The sequence below is a fragment of the Gymnoscopelus microlampas genome (genome assembly GCF_963454915.1).
Source record: "Gymnoscopelus microlampas genome assembly, chromosome: 4".
NCBI lineage: Eukaryota > Metazoa > Chordata > Actinopteri > Myctophiformes > Myctophidae > Gymnoscopelus > Gymnoscopelus microlampas.
In genome coordinates, this window is record NC_139941.1 from 44,696,700 (window position 1) to 44,723,353 (window position 26,654).

Genomic DNA, 26,654 nt, shown 5'->3' on the forward strand with positions numbered 1-26,654 from the left:
ATACCAAACTAAACACATTTTAAACTAGGGGAATCATTTTGGAGGTGCATGGCACGCTTGGTTCCACCTGATGACGTAAAGTTATTTCCGCTCCAGACCGGATCGGATCAGAAAACAAAAAATGGTATTGATTCCAGTCTAGCCCTATAGGCAACCTGGCCTGGTGGATATCTGCGCTCTGAGGAGCACACGTTTCTAGACCCCCCCCTAACTGCTCAGTGGCACTGGTGACAAAAATGAATATATAATGAATAGAAATGTTGCTTTAACAAAAGCACTACTAGGTTACTTAAGTTTTATTTTAGCAGTTTAGTTTTGTTAATTATAAATATGCATAGTCACAAACACATAGGCCTATACCTGTATAAAATAAAATAAAATAAAATAAAATAAAATAAAATAAAATAAAATAAAATAAAATAAAATAAAATAAAATAAAATAAAATAAAATAAAATAAAATAAAATAAAATAAATACTTAAATAGTATAAATAATACAGATAAACGCGGCGACACCTTCCTTTTTACCAACTAACAAAATGCACAATTTGAGCATTCCAGTCAGAACCCCATACCCCAGAAGTGAATGCCTGCCTGGCTGGCCTGTGCGTCATTGCGTAATGTGTGTGTGCGTGTGTGTGTGTGTGTGTGTTTGTGTGTTGTTGGGGGGGGCTTCTGGGGGTGTGGATCATAGACTGTTATCCCCCCCGCTGACTAACATCAGTAAGCATGGGGCCGCGGTTCACCCAGTGAGCAACGGCGGACAGAAGAATCATCACAACGGCTGCATCTTTCCATTTCCAGCAGGCTTTTATACATTAACCTTTATCCGCGGCTACAGGAAGACGTCAACACACAGATACAGACTCCCGTGCGGCCCATGAAGAAGGAGAATGGAGATAGAGAAGAGGGCGAACGGGTTCGAGTTCCCGGAACGAAACAATGCGAAGTCCGTGAGCAGCGGTAGGTGCAAAGCAAAAGCTATATCTTAATTTTTTAGGTGTCGCTTGCCGAAAAGAACAGAGGCTACTATCTTGTAGCCTCTGTTCTTTTCGGCAAGCGACACCGTTGCTGAATGGAGTGTATTTGGCTGTAAATTAAGCGTTTTGGCCGTTGGGTTTTTAGCTAAGGCTACGTAAATAAACATGAAGGTAGCGTGATTTTAGTTGTGGCGGGGGGAATCATCTCGAAGTTCCAACATGTCTTTCATCACGCCTTTCTGTTAATAAGGTTAATTCATAAGTGATTTAATTGAGATGCGTGTGTATAATTTACTCATAAATTGCTCGCAGCATCACCCACTACAGGGGTGGGTGTATGTGCTTACAGTGGTGTGTGTGTGTGTGTGTGTGTGTGTGTTTGTGTGTGCTACACGCTTCACGCTCCCCGGGTGATTGAACAAGGTTGACATTAATTAATTCAAACGATTATGAAAATGGCAAAACAATAGCTTTTTAAAATTAAACAGACATTTAAATTGAAGACTTTTAGGTAGCCTATTGAAATCGTCTTCATTCAAAGACCTGCAGATCTCAATGGTTTGTTATTGATTGATTGAGTGAATATTTTATAAGACAGAAATTCAAACAGCACGAGTACAGTTATACACTTAGTCTAAAAGGATTTACACAAAAAAAAAGTCCTTGTGGACTCGTTTCCATTGGGGTCCTATATATTCAATTCAATGCATTGTATGGTGGTTTTTCTGTGATATGTTTATTTCCCATGCACTGTGATGTGTATTGGGGTTGAGTTGAGTTTGCTGGGAACAGAGGTAGGAATGTTTTTATTTGGACGTGGGTAGTCAGCGGGCTTTGGGTAGATCGTAAAAAGTGAACTTTTGAACTTGGAGAACGCCCTGAAGCTATTAGGTTTAGTCACCAAATCCGGTGTTGGCTATTGCACTATTACAATAGATGGAAAAGATGGAAACGAAGACTACAAAAAAAAACAAGGATAAGGAGGATGACAAGATTCCAGTTCAATCAATAGAACTGTGTTGTTGAATAACCCAAAGCTCCTGCACTGTTCTGATTAATATACTGTAGGCCTAGTCCATAATTAATGTGTGTCTGATATGGATACAAAGTTGCCTCATATGATGAGTGATTAATGTGTTGCTATACATCAAAGGGGGATTGGTCACCATGCTGGCAAGTCTTCCGACATTTTCTGTAAAGGCTTGGTCATCAATTTGACTTTGTCACAAAGCGTTTTCTTTTTTCCCCCTTTTTAATTTTCATGCAAATTCCCATTGACAGGTCTACAAGCTAAAAACAGGGCTCCGTTGCTTTGCCTCAGAAGGACATGTCTCTCTCAGGCGCCAGTCCCATATCGTGCCCCCATGTGGGTGTGTGAAGATTTATTGACATTTCCAAGATTAAAATTCCTTTAACCGTGCAAGAGAAGCCTGTTTGAAACAGGTTGCAAAGCCTTATTTAACGTACGAACAGAGGTGATGATGCCTATTGCAGCCATATACACTGCCGAATTGTCATTAATGGGTTAATATTTTCGTTTGCGTGTTTGGCTAAAATAAATTGCCCAATTTAACCAGTTGGCATAATACTCGAAATGTGTTGGTTATTATAGGCTATTTGGCATTAATTAATTATTTCATGTTAATTCTGACATTACATAACTGATTATCTTAAATAAATAAAAAACAACAATAGACATCAATTATGCAGTCCTGGAATTTAACAACACCCCATTAAAGCTAAATCCTATTAAAACACGTTTCAAATTGGTAGGCCCTGTATTTATGTTTAAGTTAACCTAATTCAATGAAACACTTAGCCCCAAAATGCATAATTAGATTCAGTAAAGTCATTATAGAACTGTCAAATAAATTGTAATTTGATTAAATTGCTAAAACAAATATTTCCAGTTTTAGATGCATGATAAAAGTGCATGAATTACCCAACTAAGAACATTTAGGCTAATTTAAAAGAGTCATCATTTACCCTTACAAAATCACATCCTTTACAACCATTTTGGCTCCTTGGGAATTTCTAACACCACTTTACAGCACAATTTAGCACGTTTTGGGGAAATAGAATGAATGCCACTGCCATTGACTTGGATTTTCACCTCATGTTTTCACGTTGTGTATACAGGCAGGTTTACAGCTTATCTGTAATTGCTGGCCTTATCCCTAAACAGATTTGAAGAAGAAACTCAATTTTCATTGATTTCAGAATTGACCATGTGCCAAGAATTCGTCTTTTTGTCCCCTCAGGTCAATGAAATGCCTTTAAAAAAAATGTAATCGTGCTCAGCAAAAAAAAAGAAGAAAAAAAGGAAACATGTTGGTGTGGCTTCTTTGGCCTTAGGGGCTGGTGCCTAACAGGGCAGCTTTAACAGATCAAATGAAAGAAAAAGTGCTTTGTCAGCCTCACAGCTCTGCACCGTGGAAGGGTGGTGGGGGTGGTGGTGTGTGTGTGTGGGCAAGGCGTCTCTGTATGCCTTCTCTTTTCCCTGGGGAGGATTGGTAGTGTCGTGGGTGGGTGGGGATGGAGGCAAGGCAGGATGTGACCCCTGCAGTGACGGTGAATAATGATTCAGGAGTACAGTAGAGGAGGTGGGGTAAAGCAGAAGGGAGGGGAGGGAGGGGGCGAGAGGGTCACAACCAGGCAGATGTGATCCATCACGTCTTCTTAACTTTGACTCCATCTTAAACTCCTATCTCTTATCTCACAATCTGTGTCAACAGACACAATGACAAGACCTGGACCCTACGTCTCCCCCTCCCATTTAAAATGCGTGACTTCTATCTGGTTGGAAGCGGAACACGCATGAAAAGAAACACATTTATTAAAATGTATTATATATATATATATTATATATATATATATATATATATATATACACACACATACATTTTTTGTCTCACAAACTATAAAAACTAACTTAAGGTTAGAAGCTTAGAAGACGTTTTAATTTTACATAATTTTATTAAATGTTAAAGCAGTTGAAGAAAATCTGCATGGTGAGATAATGCCTCTTGTTTGAAATGTAAATAAAGTAGTTTAAAACGTATATTTGAATCAATTGATATGATCTTAAAAACAAACAGAGGCATCTGCTGTATTTTAAATTCTACATTTTCTTGTCTTGACAGGGCAAGTTTATTTATATACATTTAAAGCAATTCAAACTGCTTCACACAAAATATTAAAAGCATTAAGACTAATGTGCAAGGGAAACACATTATAAAATGACTTTTTATATCCAATTAATACTCAAAATAGACATAAATATTTAACAGAATTAACTCTACATTAAAACCTATTATGTATTCCATTGATCTCTGTTCTCGAAATCAAAGAAATTATGTAAGGGCCGAAATGAGAAGACCTAACCTTTATCATTTGAACCGGACAGATGTTACAATCTAAAGAGAAGTGAAAGCACAAACATTTTAACATTTCATATAAAATAAAATAAAGAACATTCCATCAAAATTGTGTTTTCTTTATCTTATTACAATTCTAAACCATCAATTCGGAAATCACGTTTAATCTGGAGGACAGCTGAAGTAATGATTAAAGAAAAAAACTTTTTATATAAAAATAAAATGTTTCAACAAGAATCTGATTGTTTTTACAGCAATATTAGGTATGATTTGCCATCGAAAAAAACAACAACAATATTTTGTGTTAATTGTAGAATAAAAAAAGAAAATTGGTGACAAAAGAAATGCAGATGATAATAAATTAAATTATATTCAACTGCACCATTTTGTCATTATAAATGTTTAACATTCAGTATTGGAGTCTCAAATGGCAAACAATCACTTTTAAATTAAACTGGTGACATTTTCTATCAGAAAAAATCCTTTGTCTCTAACAGAAAAACAAATATATATATATATATTTTTCTACTGGTGGTTGATCGGTACATACTCATTGTTAAGTGCCTTGAGGTGTTGGAAGACTAGAACAATGCTATATAAATGCAGTACATTTACCATTTACTTGCAAACTAGACTACTGATATCTCTAGATATAACTAGATAAGATGCCTCTTGTTCTTTCTTTCTCTCTCTCTCTATATATATATAGTGTATATAATGAGAAGGGGGGGGGGAGAGAGAGAGAGACGGGGGAGGGAGGGAGAGGGAGAGAGAGAGAGAGAGAGAGAGAGAGAGAGAGAGTGAGTGAGTGTCCAAGGTCCCCTCCATCCTGTCCCTGCGACCTGAAACTGTTGTTTCCTGGCAACAGGCATTCCACTGGTCATCTCTGTCATGATGAAGAGGAGAAGCAGATAATCGGATGAAGCCAGACACTGTGTGGTCTGTTTGAAGCGTGACCACAGCCTCTCACTAACGGCTCACAACACAGCAAGGACAGTGTCGGTACAGTCATATGCCGGCACAATTCAGCAACGATACCCCCACAAAATATCAGTCAATGCGGGATCTTTTTTAATCAGCAGTTTATTCTCAACCTTCTAAATCTGTCACTAAGGGGTTTGTCAATGAAGGGGGTTTTGAACCCAAATCAAAGATCTGCCATTTGAACATACTCTGACAAGATGTTTGATAGCCAAAGTTGTAATTACGTTTTGGTACTTGGTAGTATTGCATAGGGATGCACCAATTTATCGGCTGTATATCGGTATTAACAGATACTTGCCTTGTCGGCAAAGAAGATGACATTCACAGAGATGTTAAATGCCTGCCATGTACCTACTATGCCGCAATGTGATGCGTTGTGAGCCAGTAGGTCTGCTATGGAAGGGTCATATATCTGAGTCTCATATCACACACTCTGAGTTAAATTAACACTAAGGTGTGCTCAGATTGTTTTGAAGTTCCCTTTTCTCACAGCTGCTACATTATTACCTTTTTTTTGTATATAGGCAGCTCAGTTGTAAAGATAATACACTGCAGGAGGATTGATGTTTTGTGTGTGAGAACTGAACATTTTCACAATAGGTAGGCTAGGCCTATATACTATTTATTTGTTTTGGTTTACAAAATGTAATTTAACGTTAAGACATTTGTGATTAAAGTAGAGTAATTATACACACATGTTAAATAACTTTATGGAGTAATTGATGAAAAATAAGCTATTATGCAAAAATATAGAAAATTGAGATGCATCGAGATACATCTCGAATAAAATCTCGAATTGAATCCAATCATTAACAGGTAAAGCGTAATTGAATCTGAGTGCAATGAAGATTCACACCTCTACTATTTATATATAGTGTGTATATACTGTGTGTATGTATATACAGTATATAGATGGACAGATGTGTGTGTGCTAGAGGGGCCAATACTACTCTAATCATCTTTGTCATTATCCATTACAGCAACACAGACTAAAGAATTGTCATTTTATGCTTTATTTTTGATAAGAATCTAGAGAGTCAGGAAACGGGGAGGGGAGACATTATGAGGGCAGTCAGTCAGTCAAGCCCATCTGTAAGCTCACAACTCACCGCGACGCGACGCATTGTGAGCTTGTAGATGGGCTATTTTCTTTCTTTCCAAATTTTCGCCTATCCTGACATGCCCAAAAATAGGGACGCCAGGGTTAAAGTGGTTAAGCCATAATGGCCAAGTCTCTGCTGACCTCCACGTAACCCAGGAAAGTATTTACAACCTCCACTTGAGCCATGAGCTACAGGGTAGAAGAACCATTGAGGGCAGCAGCAGCAAGGTTGGTTGCAGAGTTGTTTTGTTCATTGATAGAGCCCAAAGCGACGACCTGGAGGGATGAACAATTAACAGCTGGTATTGAGATGCAGGCGGGGGTTGGTCGGTGGGTCAGTCGGTTGGCTGAGGCAGCCATAAACCATTATTTTGCGGCGCAGGGCGCAGGCGATACAGTAACGGTATGGGGGACAGTTGGTACAGTGACACTGCTTATCTATGAGCCAAGGGGTGCCAGGACTTTTGTCGGGTCCCTGTGATATTCAACACGTAGGCCAGCCAGAAGCCATAAACGTCGTCAATTTGAGTTTGAATTTGGGAGGATGAGTTTACAGGCAGCTGTAAAACACTGAACTTGGTATGTAGAGAAGGAATGGCTTTGCTGTGAAACTGTCCCTCTCTACGGAACGAAAGGATGCAGTTGCTTGAGGGAGGAGGGGGGGGCTTCCACTTAAGTATATCATTTAAAATATCTACCTAAAATTTCTGAAGTGATATTTCAAGAACGGCTCAATGTTGAAATACAGGGTGTTTCATAACTATTATTTAATGATGAGTCCTCATGTGATGATGTCTACCCAATAGTAGGTCCTAAACATAAAAGTAGCCCATGAGGTGCTTTGTACTGTAAAGTGTAGGTGTCAACTATTTCAAAAGGTGGTGGTTTTTATTTAAAAATTCCTCAGATCCTTCCCACCTCCTACTAACAACATCCAAGTCGGGTTTCTACTATTGGTTATTGGTTAACACCACAGCCATACCCAGAGATAGGATGTTAACTACTTTTTCAGTGGACCGGCTGATTTATTGGAAACAAAATATGCCAATGTTTGAATGCAAAGGTCCTTATTTGGCAGGGACATGAGTAGTTTCTCTCAATTGTAATTGGATTTTAAGGCACAATTCGACCTTTCTGTATTGATCTTGAGCAGAGCCACACAGTAAATTGAAGACTTGGACACCGCAGTAATTTCACAGTCAACAGCAAAGACACACAGTGCTGTGCACTATGACTGCTTTTAACAGGAATCTGTTAAACTGTTTGGATTTTTCTAAATTCCCAGCCACAATTCTCATTACCTCATCACACTTGCGCTCAAATGCTCCCACCCATGCACAAGCACATACATGCAGGGACAGATCTCATGCACGCACACACACACACGCACACACACGCACGCACACACACACACACACACACACACACACACACACACACACACACACACACACACACACACACACACACACACACACACACACACACACACACACACACACACACACACACACACACACACACAGATACTGTCCACAAACAACCCGAAGCGGTTGAATCTAAGAGGGTTAAATGAATCAATATCTTATCAATATCTTAATTCATGGTGTCACAGCATCTTTTCCGCCGCACGGGGCGGATGTCCCCCTGGTGCATTATCCGCTTCGTGTTATTAGGTGATTATTATCAGATGGTTTGCTAGCCCCTGAGTTTGCACAGTGCAGTACGCTACCCAGCTCTCCAAGGTAGTAAAACTCTGACCCCTGGCATGATGAAAGGGAAGTTGATCCTTTGAGCGTGTCAAGTCATGGTGACAGAGCCCCCATTCGCCCCTCTCCGCCTCTGACCACAGCTTGACCCTCTGCCCGACCGCCTCGCCGGGATTAGGCCAGATAAAGACATACACTCATTAGTTTAGCATAACATATATTCATGACTCATGAGACTTGAAAGTCTCCTGAAAGTGGGCCGCAGCACCTTTGGACCATTGAGCCTTACGCACAGTTAAGCAGCTTTTGTTTAACAGAGAAATGGCTTTTTCTGCAAATGTATTTTCTCTGTTTAGGTGCAAATCCTTAGGTGCAGAGGTGTCGTGTTTTTTTTTTTTTCTGACCTACACAGACAAAAAAAAACTTTTTTTGTTTCATTTTATCCATGCTTTATTTGATTCCATTTTTAAATGTTTTCTTTGAAGACAGAAAAAAAAGAGAATTCATAGACCAGAGGATGTTTTCTGAACTTGAGTTGCGCTCAGAGGGAGCGTGCGCGCCATGGGGGCAGCGCAGCGCTTGGTTGGTTGGCTAGGAGCGCTAGGTAAGACAGAGCAGACATTGTGCTGCGTGGTGTTACACAGCAGGGTCATGGGTCAGCTGTAGGGGTCAAAGGGATGACCACAGAGCAGCCTGTGGAGCCAACACTCGAGTTCCTCCACAATCTGTCATATGCAATACCCACCGCAAGGCGGTAGTGAGGTGGTCTTGGCCCCACCGATCGGATTCTATTCCCAAAACGGTGTGCAGAGGCACTCTGGTGTGCTGCGAGACAAGTTCAGGTGTGCCTTGGGATTTTGTGACAACCACACATTATTATAGCAAAAAGTGATTTCTTTAATTTACTGTATGTACTTTCTGTGCAATCATTTCCCAACACAGAGGACCATTTTATAAATATTATTTATAATATAATATATTATTGTTATTATTTTCCTCTCACAAATTCTTGCTTTTGTGCCTTGAGATTTTTACATACCCTTCGGTGTGCCTTGGGCACAAAAAGTTTGAAAACCACTGATATAACTGAATTTACAGTCCCTTACCTGGTTGAACTTCGTGAGAGCATGATTACAGATGGAGACAGTTGGTGGTTTGGTCACCTAAGTACCTATGTTGTCAGACGGTGAATAGCAAAAATTGCAAATCTACAAGCTCACAATGCAGTGCAGCTTGTAGATCTGCTATGTTTGCTTGTTTGTTTTTTTATACATTTTTTTTTTTTTTTTGTAAATTGTTTGTAAATGTTTGCTTATATTGACATGCCCAAAATAAGGACGCCAGGTTGAAAGTGGAAACACTGAGGATTTGACTGTTGTTTATAGTCTCTTTGTTATTCTGGGTGCATGTAGTGTTCCTGAATGGTTGTAAATAGGGGCGATTTAGGGGTACCTGTGGGACCTGGTGTTGGGTAGCGCTACTCCCAGATTCAGTGGCCCGTTAACACCCACCGGAGGCAACATTGACCCCATATGGGACTAACAAGCCCCTCCACTCAGCCTGCCTGATAGTGCCAATGAAGCAGCACTGACCCCCCGAAGCCAGGGGGGTCACATAACAGTGGAAATGTCTCTGCCTTCTACTTTTTTCCCTTTTTATAACCCCATCTGCTCCTTCACGGCAAACTGAAACTCCTTACAGTCATGCTTGGCTGTCTCCGTCACTCGTCTCTGTGGGTGTGTGGATTGAGGAGCGCCCAGGGGGGGTTCGAGCCCCACTCCTTTCTGACCTCTCAATTGCAGAGAGAGAGGAGTCATTTTGTCCTGTAGTGTAGGGGGAAACAATGACATATCTGTGGTCGCTACTTCCTCCCATCAATCATACAGTCAGGAAAGAAGGGAGCGCGATTGATCGAGCAGTGTCGTTGTGACGTCACCTGAGGGCCGACTGTATTGTTCAAGGGGAAGTAAGGGGATGGTTTTGTGGGAGCCTTTCTTCTATCTGTGTTCTGTTTGTCGATTACTCTGTTAGTCTGCTCCTTAATTACTTGACTTACCTTCTCACTCACTGAGTCCTTCTGTCAAGTCAGTTGCTCACTCACTCACTCACTCACCCCATGATTCAGCGACTCACTCACTCACTCACTCACTCACTCACTCACTCACTCACTCACTCACTCACTCACTCACTCACTCACTCACTCACCCCATGATTCAGCCAGTCACTCACTCACTCACTCACTCACTCCAGTCAGTCACTCTTCCTCTTACTACTTTTCCTTCTCCATCCTTCTCCCTCCCTCTTGTTCTGCCTTCCTGTCCTGGTGTCTTGGTGACGGACCCCCTTCCCCCCCCTCACCCCCACCCGCCCACCTCCTATAGTGTGACATGTGATAGATGGAGGTTGGGGTCTCTGTGTTGAGATAAGAGCCTGGGCTAGCTGGGGGTTCGCTATACAGGCAGGCAGGCAGCCTGGCAGGTATGGGGCCAGCCCTACTCACATAACAGGGTGGCGTGCCCCTCCACTGGCCATGCGGAACCCCAGCCATCTGGGATAGAAGCGCTGCCTGGGACAGTGATGGACTATGAGGTTGTATGAAATTTTAGAGATGCTGGGTTAAAGGCAGAAGGGCAGGAGAAGTGATTTCTCAAATGGGGGTATTGACTGGGAGGGGGGGGGGGGGGGGGGGGGGGCTGGCTGAGTTAGGGGAGGAGGGGACAGTATTGGCGCATTTGCTGTACATTCATTGTTACACTCTGTTGCATGTACATTATCGTGGGGGGCCCCCGTACATTGTGGCCTCATGCACAAACAACCCCAAGTACCATATGGCTCCTTATAAGAAATGTACCTTCTGTGTGACAACTGACAAGCATCAGTGGTTTGAAATACATTGTATTAACTATAAGGTTTCTTAACCATGTCATCTGAATCACCACATATATGTAAAAAAAAGAGAAAAGAACTGTGACATTACAGTTTCTTCAAACTCGCTGTTTCGCACAAAAGACACATTGGATACAATGAAACTCAGGTTGTTTTTTCCATTTCCTGAAAAGTAATGGTTTTGGACATACAAGGTTTCTGCTTGACAGCAACAAACGAAATGCTGTACGCCATTCATCCATCCTGGATGAATGTGAATGTTTTATTGAGCATGAATTCCTGTCCTCGGATGGAGAGGGAGAGAGAGAGAGGGAGCGAGAGAGCACAAGAGCCTGTATGTTATTCTGATGGAAGGCTGATTGCGCCGGAGGTTGCGGAGGTTTTCAGGGGTGAAAGGTTAAAGATGCAGCCCTTCTTTGTCAACACACAATGGGCCACGGCCGAGCGGGCTCCGGTTGGATTGGCCGCTGCTGGAAAGCCCTCCTTGCCTGGGGCTATAATGGTCAATAGGCTGCCATGAGGATTAGCAGGGGAGACCACACACTGGAGCTCCATTCTTCACTGCCCGTGATCCCATTATCAGCTAACACTGCTGCCTTAGAGCGGTGATTGGAACCCGGGTTAATCCAAGCTGTTTGGAATGCAGGATTGACTGGTTTTGAACGAGGGGAAATGGAAAATCTATGTGTGTTTAAAGGATACTGTAAATCTGCGAGGTTGATGGATGTATACATTCCCAGTATTTATTTAGTGTATACATGCTTGTGGCCAAACTGTATGCATGCGTGTGCATACAAACTGTATGCATAGGCGAGCTGCTTGTGGGTGGGTGTGTGTGTGTTTTAATGCCTGTCTGTGGTAGTCAGTTATTGTACATACGTGGTTGTCAGCACATGCACACAGCGTGCATGCCTGTCTCCGTGCACGGTGCACATGTGTAGTTTGTGTTTTGAGCGCAAGGAAGAGAGAGCGGGGCACGTGTGTGTTTGAAGAGAACGTCTGTCTCTGTGTGTGTTGGTGTATGCTCCAGGGAGAACATATGCCAGTGTTGATTGGGGGGGCGCTGTAGACGGGGAGGAGGGCAGATGGGGGGTGTGGGGGGGCAGCTGGCGTGTGTCGGGTCAGGGGTCTACAGCTGTTGATGGCAGGGTGGTACACTGACAGAGATAGGGGGATCTGACGCGCCGACTGGGGCACTTTGCACACTTATGTATTTGAATGATGGATTTTGGTTGGCTAGAGTGTAAGTGAGACATGGACCGGCCCGTTCACCCGATGGTCAGCACAGATGGTTCAGACTCTGGTGGCCCAGTGGCCACTGAGTCGGTTTATGTGGAGAAGGAAAAAAAGTGGGCATAAAAAAATACCGTAAAATCCTTTATTAATTTAACTCTGAGAATGTACAATTTTGTACACCCTCAGAGTTACAAATACATAAATGAAGACTGAGCATTTTATTGCGTACCTCTAAATAGGTAAGAAAATGTCGGTATAATGCTAACATGAAGTACCCTACACACTTTACCTACTTTCAAGGGAATCTTAGGAAGCCACAAACAGATTACAGTAAAAACAACAATTAATTTACTATAAACTATAAAATCCTACTATCCTACTATGAAATGAGGAAACCTCTGTCTTGCTGTGTCTCTGTCCTCATCCATTTTTCTCATTAGCGTGTGGGTTGACCAGTCAATCTGAAAATTGTACATGTGCATTTACCATCGACATGCAGGGAGTGAGGAAGCAGATTTTTCACTTTTCTCAAATCTAAGCTTTTTATTAGCATTTCTGTAGTCTTGTGTTGCCAGAAAACTATTCCACAATCTCTGAATGTTATAGAGTTCGGAACCACACCTCCTGATAGCCTAGAAAGGAAGCCGTCATCTTTTTCCGTTCACGAAAATATATTAAAAAATATATTTTAGAGATCTGTTAAACGTCAAGCTATACTGCCCTACAAAGCCAAAGTGCAGTAACTATGAAATTGTTTTGAACTGATAGATGGGTTTAAAAGTGTTTCAACCGGTCAGCCAAATGAGATATCAGCATACTGTATAAGTAATATTACACTAATTATATATCTGTTCTTGAGGTAATTGTTTATCCCCCAAAATCACGAAGGCTAATTTGAACTTTGGGATACACGTAGTTATTTACTGCACTTTGGCTTTGTAGGGCAGTATATATGTTTAGAATCATTTGATTTACAGTAGGACACATTTGCATGACTACAAAGACGAAACGGAAGGGCTGAGGTGGCTGGATATCCACTTTTTCAGCACTTCCGTTGCACAAACTGTATGATGGAATGGAAGCGTTTGAAAATTGTGTGTGTCAACTGTCTGGCTTGAGGGACTAGCATTTCTGTGAACTCTCACTCAATTTAAGACCGCTGTGGGTGGAGCCAGGGGGAGTGACTCAGAGAGAAGTGCCGTGGTTAATTGATTGGCAGATGTTTCCAGTTGTCTATTCTTGCGCTCTCCTCTTTATAGTAGCATGCTGTACCTGGCACACAGAACACCATAGAGAATGCCAGTAGAGAGAGAGAGCTTTCTCAATGGTGCAAAGTTATAAAGGACTTGATTTCAAAAGCATGGCAATATATAGACTTAGCCTATATAGGCTTGGTGTGCCAAGTACGTTTTTGGTCAATAAAGCGCAGAAGCGCTTTAATTATTACAAAAACGGTTTCATCATCAACAACCACCCACAGTACATCTTTATTCAGAGACGGTATAGAGCGCTACAGTCAGTGATATAATGACCAATCGATGGACTGGGACTTTCATACAGTTACGTATGTGCATTTTTCTCCTCAGTGGGTCTTAAAATGGATTGAAGCTTATTCGTTTGGGTGTGCTTATATCCGGGTATGGACTAGTTTGATAGGAAGTAATTAAGATTGAACTTTTGACTTAAAAATGCACATTGTTTTGGCATCTATTGTCAAGTATGTCCTATTATGACCACAGATATGCTCTAAAAGTTTGAAAAACATATTTTTCATTTCATTAGGTCTTTAACCACAGAACAAGCAAATTAACATCAGCCTTATGTAAAGAGAATGTGACGTCACACCATTGAAAGTAATAGCTGAAAACCTCAAAAGATGGTGCCACCTGGGGCGGTTGCTCATTTTAAAACACCTGACCTCCAGGAAGACTGTCCATAACCTGAGAGGCAGGGCAAAAAAAAACTTGGTCAACTCAAGAGGTTTATACTTAGTTTTTGAAAATATTTAACTTAAATTTTGTAATAATGGAAGTCAGTGGGGCTCTGATCGGGTGAAACCTTTCCCAAAGTTGGATTCATACGTGATAAATATGTCGGATGACAGATGTTATTGTGATTGATTGACTTGCATCACAGGATAGCCACATGAAGATCAACATTGCTGTTCCCATGTAGATTTTGTTTTATTTCATATTGGTGGTTCCCACAATTGAAATTTCCACATTTGGTTCACATTAAAGAAAAATGTCTTTGGAGTTTCTTTTTGTTCAGAGACAGTATAGAGTGCTACAGGGAGAAATTCAGAGACTGTATAGAATGCTACAGGGAGAAATTCAGACACGGTATAGAGTGCTACAGTCAGGAACTACATCTTTATTCATAGATAGTATAGAATGCTACAGGGAGGACATCTTCATGCAGAAATAGTATCGAATTATACAGGGAGTACATTTTTCTTCAGAGATGGTATAGAATGCTACAGGGAGTACATCTTGATTCATAGATAGAATAGAGTGCTACAGTCAGGGAGGACATCTTTATTCAGAGATAGTATAGAGTGCTACAGGGAGGACACACTTTATGTAGGAAACCTGAAGTTACCTTCACCATATGTTCCCACCACAGATTTACATATTGACATATTGGATTGGATTTTGCATAAATTACACATATTGGCCACATATTGGCTTCAAAATTTGGTGAGGTTGAGATAGTAACTCGGTTTCTATCTATTTATCTTTAAAAAAATGTTTAAAGTATAAAATAGTGGTTCAGTGATTAAAACATGGAAAAGGCAACACATACACCATATCACAAAATTACAAGTTACGATGTCCAAAATCCCAGACAGTATCTAGTTAAGTTTCATATCACAATATTCATATATATTGCCCAGGCCTACTGTGAAGCCAATCCAAGCTTATGTATGTGTAGGTTTGGATGTGAAAGTGTAGAGCGCTCTACCATTGTCTGGCACTTGTTCACTCCTCATTATAGATTAGTGACGCCAGAACTAAACCTAAATGGCCCTGGTAAGCATGCACAGTATTGCTTTCTCACTGCCAATACTGATTTGCCATACTACAATCTGAATATTAACCACTTACATCCTATGTACTTCCTTGTCCGGGGGTCCCCCAGCGGTCTATACTTGGGCCCCTCTAGTTCACAACGCGTGGCTTCGCGTTGCAACACATTGTGAGCTTGTTGATCGAATGTACCCCAATCATGAACTGTCCAGAATAGGGATGCCTGGGTTCATTCATGTGGTTAAATGAAAATGTCCATCTTTTGTTGTGCCTTTGCAGTAAATATGAGGTTAATTTGTGTTCACCCTACTTGGTGTAAAAAATGGATAGCGTTTATGGGTATGAATTGGATTGACTCTTAATTTCTGGTTTGTTTATTTTGGCTACTGCTACAGATGTCCAGAATTGTCCTGTACTCTTTCAACTGCATATCACCCCAAAAACTAGACCGAGAGCCATTTGTAATTATTACCCGACACGATGAGCTAATCTTGCCCTATGTAACCCTTCTGTTTTCCAGGCTTTTATGGTGACCATCCTCTGGAGGTGGAACAGAATGATGGCATGGGTGAGTTCACAAACCATGCATTTATTATCAGCATTGTGTCCAGAGCATTACTCTGTTTGTATTGGGTCTCGACTCATGCTGCTTTTTCACTTATGTTGAACAAAATCCCCATTTGACCATGTTCAATTTAGCTCTCTTCATGCTCAATTAAGTTACTACTACCCATACTACTTTCACATAATGCTGTATGACCCACATTGCATTTTCTCACCATGTCAGTCAGGTTCATTTCAGTAGTAAATAGCATGCAAGAATGAGCGCTTTGGCCCCTGACAGTAATGACAGCACATACAATAATTACATTGGAAAGTAGGCGACTATTTGGATCGCTATTAGTAAAATCATTAGCTAAAGATCACTCTCTAGTGGTGAAGACAGACAATTTTATGTATGTCATGTAATACCATTATATTCCACAAGAGGGCAGTATCAGCTCAACAATAATGCAATAGCGGCTACTACTACTCTGATCAATCTATCAGAGTAGAATGAATCTACTCTGATATATGTGGTATCCTTGGAAGTGGGGATGAAAATAAATACAAAACAAATAAAAGGGTATAGTGGCATCTCAAGGTACAACATATTACATTCAAGTAAGACCTTTTATGGTTTTTGGTTTCAGTGAGGGACAAAAACTATTTCCAGAAACCATAAAAGACAGGCTTGTCTCAGTTCTTTCCTCTTGTGTTTTAGTTGTGCTTGGGACTGCTAGTGGTCCATGTGAGTAGCAGGGTCACTCAGTGGTTAAAGAGTCCTATAACAGAAAGGTTACAAGTTTGATCCCTGGAAGAAGAGCCAATGTGTTCGTCTACAGCCATGTGTTGTTTTGAAGCGTCGTTCAGAAAGACAGTGAGTCGCTGTCTGGAGTGTCTGCTCACGAATTGTACGTTTTTCTGGATAAGAACAAATCGGCTATTATCAGCTATTTTGTACTCTGTTGTATGATGGTGTTGTTTTGCAGAAAAAAATAGCAGATTACAAGCTCACAACACGTTGCATCGCAGCATGTTGTGAGCTTGTAGATCTGCTATTTTCACTATTTTAGAAAATCTCAGACACACCCCCCCATAATGACATGCCCAAAATAGGGACGCCAAGGTTGTTGTTGTGGTTAAAAATCTGCAAGACCCAAGCGGTCGGAAGCTGGAAGGGAAGGGCCTGGCCGGGGTTAGGGGGAATGGTCCAATGTTAAGGTCCAGGTTCAGGCGAAGTTCAGTTGGGACTTCTCCTCTGGCCGTGAGTGCAGCGCCAGGTGGCACCGGAGAAGGGGTCAGAGGTTAGACTCAGTTCAGAAACTTCTGACCCCATCTGACCTCACCGTGACTCCGCGCTGACCTGATTGTGTGCAGTTCTTCCCCGGACTAGGGCTTTTCTCATCAGCACTCTGTCCCCGGCCCTCTATAAACCTAGAGGGACTCGTGAAGCCAGTGGAAGGATGCATGAGGTTTGGGGTAGGAGGGCGGGTGGTGGGCGTTATTAAAACCTGCACACACACACAGAATGGCCAGCATTGTTGTGCACTACGAGAGGAGGCATGGATTTATGAGGTCCGGCCTGATTGGGTTGTAAACTTGAGGAGGTGGGCTCACACAGCCGCAGCAACTATCCCCTCCTCGGCCTATTCTCCTCCCTGGATGCCTCGGTGCACGCAGTGGGCAAGGGTGATGTGGAGGTCAAGGGGCTGTAGCGGGTGGAGGGGTGTGTGGGGGTAGCCAAGGCAGGGCTCCTCAAGCTTGTAAATGTTCTGACAGGGGTGGGAATTCAGAGACCCCCATTCAGTGACCAAAACACAGGTCAGGGGCCAAATAGCTGAGTTAGCAACAGCTGTTTTTCAAGACTACCTCTGTTAGATGAAGTCCCTAATCTCTCACCTCTCGAACGCACTCGGAACCCTAAAGGGAAGTGGACTTTTAGTTAGAACCCCACTGTTTCGGTGATGGACCCCCACGTGGCCCTCACCACGTCGTTCTCTGTCAGACTGCCAGCCTACGCTGCCAGAATATGTCGCAGAGCCTGACGATGCCAGATTTTTGGGGTCTGATCCTAGACCACCGATTACCGATGTTTTTACCGATATTTTGCTAGAACATCCAATATCTTGAAATCTATTTGAAAAACGTAGATTTGATTAAAGTATCTCTATGAGAACATTTCACTGCATCTCACAGTAAGTTCAAAAACAAATAAATATAAATGTTTCGATAGATAAAGTATGGTATTAAGCTTCAATATGAAAACATGTAACTCTAATTATACAATGTACAAGCAAACAAGCAAATATAAAATACTTTATTTTATTTACAGAACTGGGCTGTATTCAACATTTTTCCAAAATGGCCGATCTACATGCTTACAAGCTTGTAGATCAGCCATTTTTGTTTTGTTTTTAATTAAAAGTTTGCCCCAAATAGGGACGCCAGGTTGAAAGTGGTTAGAAATCAGGACACATCGGCTGCATAATTGCTGACACCGATGTTATTGTCAGATAATTGCTGATATATTGGCCAAACCGATATATCAGTTGGTCTTTTTTTGACCAATGATTTAGATTTTGCAATGAACCTCGCAAACATTGTGAACGTGCAGAAGGGAATTCATCTGTGTTTAATTTGCGGGTGATTGGGTTATAAACATATGAGAATGTGGTGTCCTGTGCACAGCTGTTGCTCCCTGAGGTGCTGCTGGCAAAAATGCAAGAAAACAATGTTCTCAAAACTGTTGGTTTGCTTACACTTTTCAAGATGCAAGTAAAAACAACAGAAAAGAAAGATGAAGACATTAAAATATAAATAAATTGCATGGCAATCTAAGGGATCATATCTGGGTCAAAGGCACAGTTTGTAGGATTGTAAACCCACCAGACAAGCAACGGTTGTAGTCATTTTTATGGAGCGGCTCTGCAGGAGGCTAGTCATCTGTAAGAGGGTATGTCTGTGTGTCTGTGTCCAGAGCCAATCTCATAAACCACTGGACAGAGAGTCAAACTTTTTTTTTTTACGTCAAACTCCAATAGGCCAAAGAAGTACATCCACATCATTTTAAACAAATATTTATTATGTTTATGTTTTTTCAAATATATTCATTTTATAATGGAAGTCAACAGGGCTCTGATGATCCACGGTAGAACAGTGAAGCGGCCGTCGCCTGGTGGTCAAATCTGAGAATGCAATACTTAGGCATTTAAAACGCCACTTGCGCATGCTTCTGCAGCTTGAAACCCTAGAGCGCCTGCTTGGTGCTCAAGACTTCCGCATTTGGGCACCCAAATTTGGTGCCCAAATGAGGACATAGAGCGTTCTTTCGGGCGCTTCAAAAGCCAGTGAGCAACTTTCATCGAAATGAATAGCTGGGGGCGGGGCAGTCCGCCCTCTAGATGTATTATAACTCTGTGCTCTGATCAGGCTGAAACCTTGCCCAAATTTCGAGTCATACGTCATAGATATGTCATAGACAATTGACGTCATAGATGACATCACATATTGGCCACACGTTGACCGAGATCCATAATAGGAGCCATGCCGTTCCCGAGATCCAAGATCCAGTTTTATACATGGCAAAATATAAAAAAAGTGTTGTGTTCAAATTGGAAAGGTTTTCAGACCAATGAGCTTGTCTGGAGGGAGGGCAGCTCCATGTGTCAGTCATAGGCTATGCCCTGCCTACCCCATGTCAACCTCTGTGTCAACCTAGCTCTGTCCCTGGTTCCAAGCCCCTCCCACTACCCTTCCTCCTTTGGCCCACTGGACACAGTTGACCAATCACTGCTGAGTAGGCCATTAGCAGGGTTATCAAGGGGGCTTTGGTTGTAGCCTCTGTTCCATGGTCAATCATTACCAGCTGGCTATTCACTGCACGGACAGGACTTTCTCTCCTCAACTTTGCCCCGGGTGGCTCCGCTATTCAGCTTCTCTGTGTTGATGACAAAAAGCTTTCTCCATATATTGTTTTCAGTTCATTTAAAGGAGTAGTTCACCCCCCAAAAATCACTTATTTTCTATCAATTCCACACCCCATGAAGCCTTGAATTCATGGGGATTTTTTTGTTTCGTTTTTTGCATTCCTAAGCCAATAATTTGATGACCGGCGCAGTCTCCGGTAGGAGACTCAAAGAGTGTCCTACTGAGCAGCCACCCGGTCATTGAATTATTGGCTTTGGAATGTGACAAAATCTCCATGAATTCAAGGCTTCATGGCGTGTGTAATTGTTTGGGTGAACTACTCCTTTAACTTTATTAATCCTCACATGGCAATGTTCATGGCAGGCATTGAAATAGTTGGTAAAGCAGTACAAATAAACAACACTGTGGATGAGAGTCCAGAGTGAAGGTTGTTTAGTGTTTTCACCACTTATTACCATGGCATCCCTATTTTGGGCATGTCATGATAGGCAGAGTTCAATTTGCTGGTCATTAATTTCTATGGCCGGTGGAGATGTGTTTTGTCCCTGCTTTCTGGTAAGACTGAAAGCAGCATACATTTCATTTTGGGAAATGTGCACTGTCTGATATGTTTTGATTTATCACAATTTCGAAAATGTTAAGAAAATGTCCCCCCTGCTTTTTTTTCTCTTACAAATCGAACCCTGATTATAGAAAAACCTTTTCCAAAACAATTCAAAGAATTCAACACATTTTCTAAAATAGTGAAGATAGCAGAGCAGAAGTTCTCAACGCATCAAGCTTGAAGATCGTCTATTTTTGCTATTCGTTACATAAAGAAGTAATAAATACAGGTTTAAATGGTTCTAAAGACATGGTGACTTTAATATTATAAGATGACGTTCACCATTATGTCCCCCTACCACCTCAGTTAGCAATAAAAATGGCTAAATCTCTGACATTGGCTCACAAAATGGCATGATCTCAACTATCCTCAGATGCTGTAAAGAGCCATAATATATGCATGCAGAGATACTATTGAAAATGCAATGCATGAGCTCAGTGGAGATGTGGTTGGGGGGAGTCCGGGTTGGACGTCAGTTCTAAGATAGCGTTTGAGGGTGGTATACAGTTTTCATCTGACTTCAACTTATAACTTCCAAGATCATGAGTTATTCATAATGCTCTGCAAATGCAAAAGGGGTTCACTACAGCTAATAAATGACTTGAGTAAGGCCTACTCCTCTCCTTGTCAGTGGCAATGTGTGAAAAAGACCACAAGGGGGCAGTAGACACATTGCATAGTTTCCACAGGTTAAATGGCTCCCACGTGTGGCTTGGACCCAGTGAACTCAACACCCATATGGAACTACTTGGCGATGTACCAACACATGCTTTTCCTTTGTCCTCACATAACTGGGCTAACTTCATACGGCTGTGTCCAGAAGTCACTTAAGATCACCAGTTTCTCATTTCTTTATCTCTGGCCTATTCGATGGGGCACTTGAAAACTTTAGACCACTTTCTCACTTAATTATTTGGTAGTGTTCTCTACCTTTCAAAAATAAAACAAATCCAAGATACTGTATGGTAAGATGGTAGGCTAAGCGAGGTTTGGCAGTGTGGGGATAGTTTTTATTTTTGTGATTCTTCAGAATGAAAAGGGTGCGTTTTTTATGCGAAGGGAAAAAAAAACAACACTTTTTCTGAAACTATGTTGTTTCATTTTTTTCTTTCTCCCTTGGGTGCCCCACCATTTTACTTGCCAATCATGACGTGAGTGCCTGAAAGCATTTGTTGGGATCGCTGACCTCTGGGCTTTCTCGTCATTTTAGCCTTTAATAATTCATGATTAGCCTAGATTTGATTCAAACGGCCCCTTCTTGTTTCTCGCTTGATGCAACTTAGCGTTGGCGTTAGACTTGAGGGGTCAAGCCTGCAGAGTGTTTCCAGGTCAGGGAGAAATGGGTCACGTTGTTCCCAGTGTCAGTGCCTATAACTTCACTGTGTGTGATGACAAAGCCCAACTCCGCAGGGATAAACAAGCTAGGCTCTTTGTGCGTGTGGTCCCTAATGTAGTATGTCTGAAAAAGAAGTGTGCCCACTCACCATATACGTCTTTGGAAAACTCGTGAGTGGCCTACATGGTTTTTACAGTAGGAAAAAAATGTGTGGTCGTCTGGCTTCCTGAAGAGAAAATCTATTTAATGCTGCGGTAATAAAAAGCAAATCGCCAAATACGGTGGAATCGTGTTCAAATTTTACGCTAGATTTCATCTTCCATTTTCTCCCCCCTGATATGAGGTTAAAGGTTAACTTCATGTGTATGTTAAAAAGAAACCCCAGAGAGATTGTGTTAGCATGCTCTTTGTTAAGATAGTTGTGAGACAAAGAGGGGGGGATCGACCCGGGCTGGTTTTCATTGTCCCCTCAGACACTTTCCACTGTAAATAAAGGCTAAAACATGCATTGGGGTCCGGGTCTGGGCTGGAAAACGTCAATGTGTTTGAAATTTCCCAGCATGTTAACATAACCTTACAGGGCAATTACTGTGTGATTATTTCCTTATGTCTGTATCTCCTCCAATTACACACTGAAAAGGGGGTCGGGTTGATGGTACTGGTTGGGGAATTAACTTTCCAAGAATCAACGACGCGCAGCAAGCAATCACTTTACTTTTCTTTTTTTTTATATCTTTTTTTTTTTAGTGAGTTGACTGAAACTGAAATTGGTGTGGAAGAGTGTTGCTCTGTTCCGCCCATGTGATAGCCTTTTCTTTCTCTTTTTTTTTTGCCACAGCAAATCTGCTGAGCACTGAGCTCTATTTCAGGCTCCATTGTTTTGGCACACTGAGAGGCTGAGAGGCTGAACACTCCCAGCTGTTTTAAGGAGAGTGTTGCGGTCTGGAGGCTGAAGCAGCCCCCTATTGGCCCCATCTCATCCACAAAGAGATTCTCAGAGACTTCCTGATTTAGACGGTGGGGTAGCCTTGTGGTTTCACAAACTGGCTTTTAACAGGAAGGTCACATCTCCGATAATAAGAGCGTTACACCCCGGTGGGCTTGTAGATCTGCAATTTTAAGATTTTCTTTTAAGATTGCCGCCTATAATAACCTGCCCAAAATTATGGGATTGATCCCATAATCGATTATCTTATTTAAAAATATATATATATTTGCCTATGACATGCCTGCAATAGGAATGCCAGGTTGAAAGTGTTCAAATATATAAAATTGTATGGGTATAGAATTTGCCTCTGTAATGGGAAATGAGTGCACACAAAGTACTGATATAGTAAATCAAAAAAAGAATATGTTTTTATATAATTGTAGGCCTTTACAATAATAATGCGTGGTGTCACACAATCCCAAGGTGCACCTGGACGTGTCTCATAGCACACCAGGTCTGGTACTGCCTCGACTGCCTCGTTTAGTTGAGATGTTTTTCATGATGAGTTGATTTTTTTTTAATCTTACCTGCAAAATTGTGGCTTCTTCTCCTCCCCCATCTATATTTGATAGCTGTATTTTGTAACTGTTTTTATTACTTTTCTTTATCACTTGCAACCAAACGAAAAAAATCTTTGACACATTTGTTCAAACAATATTGAAAACAGACGATCTACAAGCTTACTATGCAACGTGTTATTAGCTTGTACGTCAGTTGTTTTCGCTATATTAAACAAATGAATATTTTGGAAGATTCATATTTGCCTAACAACAGGGATACCAGGGTTAATGTGTTTTAATGAGGCATGTTTGAATCAGTGTGCCAAAACAAGTAATCAAGATGCTACGACAAATTGTTTGCAATTCTTATAATTTATTTAAGCCTCCTGGGCGTACCAGATAGATGGGCTTTGCCATATACCAGTGCAAGAAAGTTTGGGCAATGAAATTAATGTAATTCAAACTGAATTGGGTATACTTTTCTCTGATTGACAGCTTAATTGATAGATCTAAATGGCCCCAAGTTATACCCCAAGTAGGATAGAATAAACACTGTGTTGTAAAGTATACAGTCTTCAGTCCATATCTGCTTTGGTACGGCTCTGATTGTACCAACTCCTGTTGAGGCTAGCGATCATAGCCAGCACATTGGCTATGATTCACCATCCCAGTAGCCAGACACACTGATGAACATGCTGAACTAACTCCAGAGATTGAGGTGTTTGTACCGCAGTCTGCATTCATTGATCAGTGAGTTGTTCTCATTTAAACCCACCGACAGCAATGAATGTTTATTGCAGCCTTAAGAGTGTGGGCTTGTCTTGTTGGAAGTTGATCCGAGTGATGATACGGGCCAGGCAGGATGATTATATTGTCGGAGTCCATTCCACAGCTGAAAGAACGCAGGTTTGATTCCCTGCGATAATTGTTGTTTCCTCAATATGTCCCATTGAAGTGTCCTCATGCAAAACACTTGTCAACCGCCGGATTCACTTAATTGTGTCAATCATGTTAACGGAATCGGCTAAATGCCTGTAATGTAAAAGCTACAACTGTATGCTTACTCTGCTTTTGCACGTGTAAGTCGCTCTGGTTAAGAGCTAAATGCCTAAATTGTATTGAAAGAAATCCCATGGTATCCTGAGGATTGGCAACGGGCCAGGTTAAGAGCTCCTCGTCTAGCCTGATTGTGGTGTCCCTCAGGGTACAGTCAACGGTCGATGGTTTTGGCTAAAACTCAAACTCACCGACAGCGTTGAATGTTCACCGAGGGCACCAGAGATCGCTTGAATTCCACTGTTGGTTTTATTTATTGATTTAGTTTATTTATGGAAGCAAAAAAAAACTTTTGTTTGTTCACATTGCACATTATACTTAAAATGACCTATTGGGGCTAAATAACAAAATAAAGTTGACTTCCATTTGATCCGGGCCAGTGTTCCGTCATTATAGCACACAATGCACGGCTGAGCTGCTGTCATTACACATGTTCAAGGGGACTGAAAGACCTGCCACCCCCTCAAATGCAACAAAAAGATGTCAGCCTAGTCCTTCTACTCTGCTTTTGTAGTACCTCCAAATAGCACCTTATTTAAATGTCAATGATGCAATTATGAACATCTATTTGTCAGCATGTAACATTTTCTACCAGCTTTTGTGTTTGTCTGTCTATGCTGTCAGCAGATCACAAAAGAGGGAGAATTAATAACACTGAAATAGTGACAGGCATACAGGAAGTCTAGCATCGCCGCTGGCAAGTTACCTGTCTTTCCTGTCGTCACCCGAAATGGCCTGTGTGTCTATATGTGCATGTTTCTCTTGGCCCACACCGAGCATATCAGTGCCAAGACTTGTTACCACCCACATCAACGTGGAATTCCTAATGACGCTGATGCAAAGCCGGCAGGAGCAGGAGAAATTCTTTTGGGTCTCCTCACATAGCGCCACTCACACAGACTCAGTGCGTGCATGCCGTTCTCGTCTTCACCTTTGTGCCGAGACGAAGTTCCGCACGTGAAACTTGCATCTCTGCTGAGCCTGCAGCACTGTGTCTCTCACTGGCTGCCACCACCACACTTGTCACGCACACACACACGTCACGCGCGTGCAGCCACACGTCAATCCAGTCCTGCATGGGAAAACCAAGGAGAAAGCGATCATGATGAGTACAATAGCAAAACAACTGTCAATCTGTGTAGAAATGGTGTGATCACTGCTCTCTGATAAATGCCCCACAGCTCCAACTAGTACACTGCAGCATTAGTTAGTAGAGGAATAACTGTTCCCTTTACCCTGCGCTGAACCCCAGCTACTGCGCTGGGAGTGCGCCTTCCTGTATTAGACTCTTTGAGGTTGGAAAAATCATGCAGTCATGTTTTATTAATGCCATCTCTCTCTCTCTCACGCGCGCGCATTCTCTCCCGTTTGCTCTGCTCCGCCTAACAGTGAAACACAGGGAAGGGATTTAAAACACTGTCTTCCTTTTGTCATGACTTAATCTTGCTACACTGAAATTCGACATTTATGTAAGTTGGGTGTGGAGAGGATTATGAAGGACTACTTGGAATATTACCTTATGGAATCTAATGCTGTGGGTCCCTGCACAGTGATCAGTGGTTCACAGGCTTCCTGCGTCTGCTAGTTCCATCAAGCATGAGAAAATGAGTGAGGGAATTAGAGACTTTCAGATCTTTTTGTACATTGTGGTCTTCTGAGAAGAATGTGGCACTTCTGCTTTTTGCATACTAAATGATAACTGGGGTGGGGGTGTAAGTGGGGGAACTGAAATCCTTGTGTTCTGACACGAGCATTTTCCAAACTAATAAGCCAAAATGAAACCGTTTATTCCGAAACATCTAGTCATTATTTCAACAAAAGTATTGTTTTGGTAGTTTTGGATTATGCCGTTTGTTTCCTTCTATTTTACTTTATATTAATAACCATTGTTCTTTGATATTTTTTTCCCTCTGTACAACCAAAAAGACCCTTTTTTGATTACTCTGAGACATTTTCAATTGACGCGCCGCAGCAACCCTTAGCTTCTTTTATTTCCAAACAATAAATTCTCTCAAATATCCTCCTTGCTCCCTGTGGGTTCGCTCGGACAAGGTGAGCAGTGATAGTTTTTCAGCCTGCTCCCAGGTTGAGTCCCAGTCCTATAATTACACTAGCTCTGGACTCAGTGGCTTCCCTCCTTGGCACTTGTACTCTTTGGCTCCATGCCTCAGACACACAGGGGCTTTTTCATTCTGGAAATATCTCTCTCTCTCCTTTTCCTCTCTTTTCATTTGACCGACTTCCGTTCCCTTCGCACGGAGAACACAAGGGAAATGAGTGTCAACTCGCCACACGCTGACTTATTCATCGGTTGAGGAGAGCCTCCATGTTAGGGCTCTTGACTTCAGCTGCTGCCGCTTGGAAGTCGGCTCCACAAACTTTGCGTGAATGGCAAACT

At 41.8% G+C, this 26,654-nt stretch overlaps 1 protein-coding gene across 2 annotated transcripts in view; it reads left to right on the forward strand.

Moving 5' to 3' along the window:
* Positions 1 to 892: 892 nt before the first annotated feature.
* Positions 893 to 26,654, forward strand: part of nr6a1a (nuclear receptor subfamily 6, group A, member 1a) — a gene marked incomplete at both ends in the record, with an annotated part of 86,161 nt that continues 60,399 nt past the window's right edge. For both annotated transcript variants that reach the window (XM_084054630.1, XM_084054631.1), the window contains 2 exons: positions 893 to 962; positions 15,823 to 15,870. In XM_084054630.1, coding sequence (XP_083910756.1) covers positions 893 to 962; positions 15,823 to 15,870 — 118 coding nt within the window. The remainder of the gene's footprint in view (positions 963 to 15,822; positions 15,871 to 26,654) is intronic.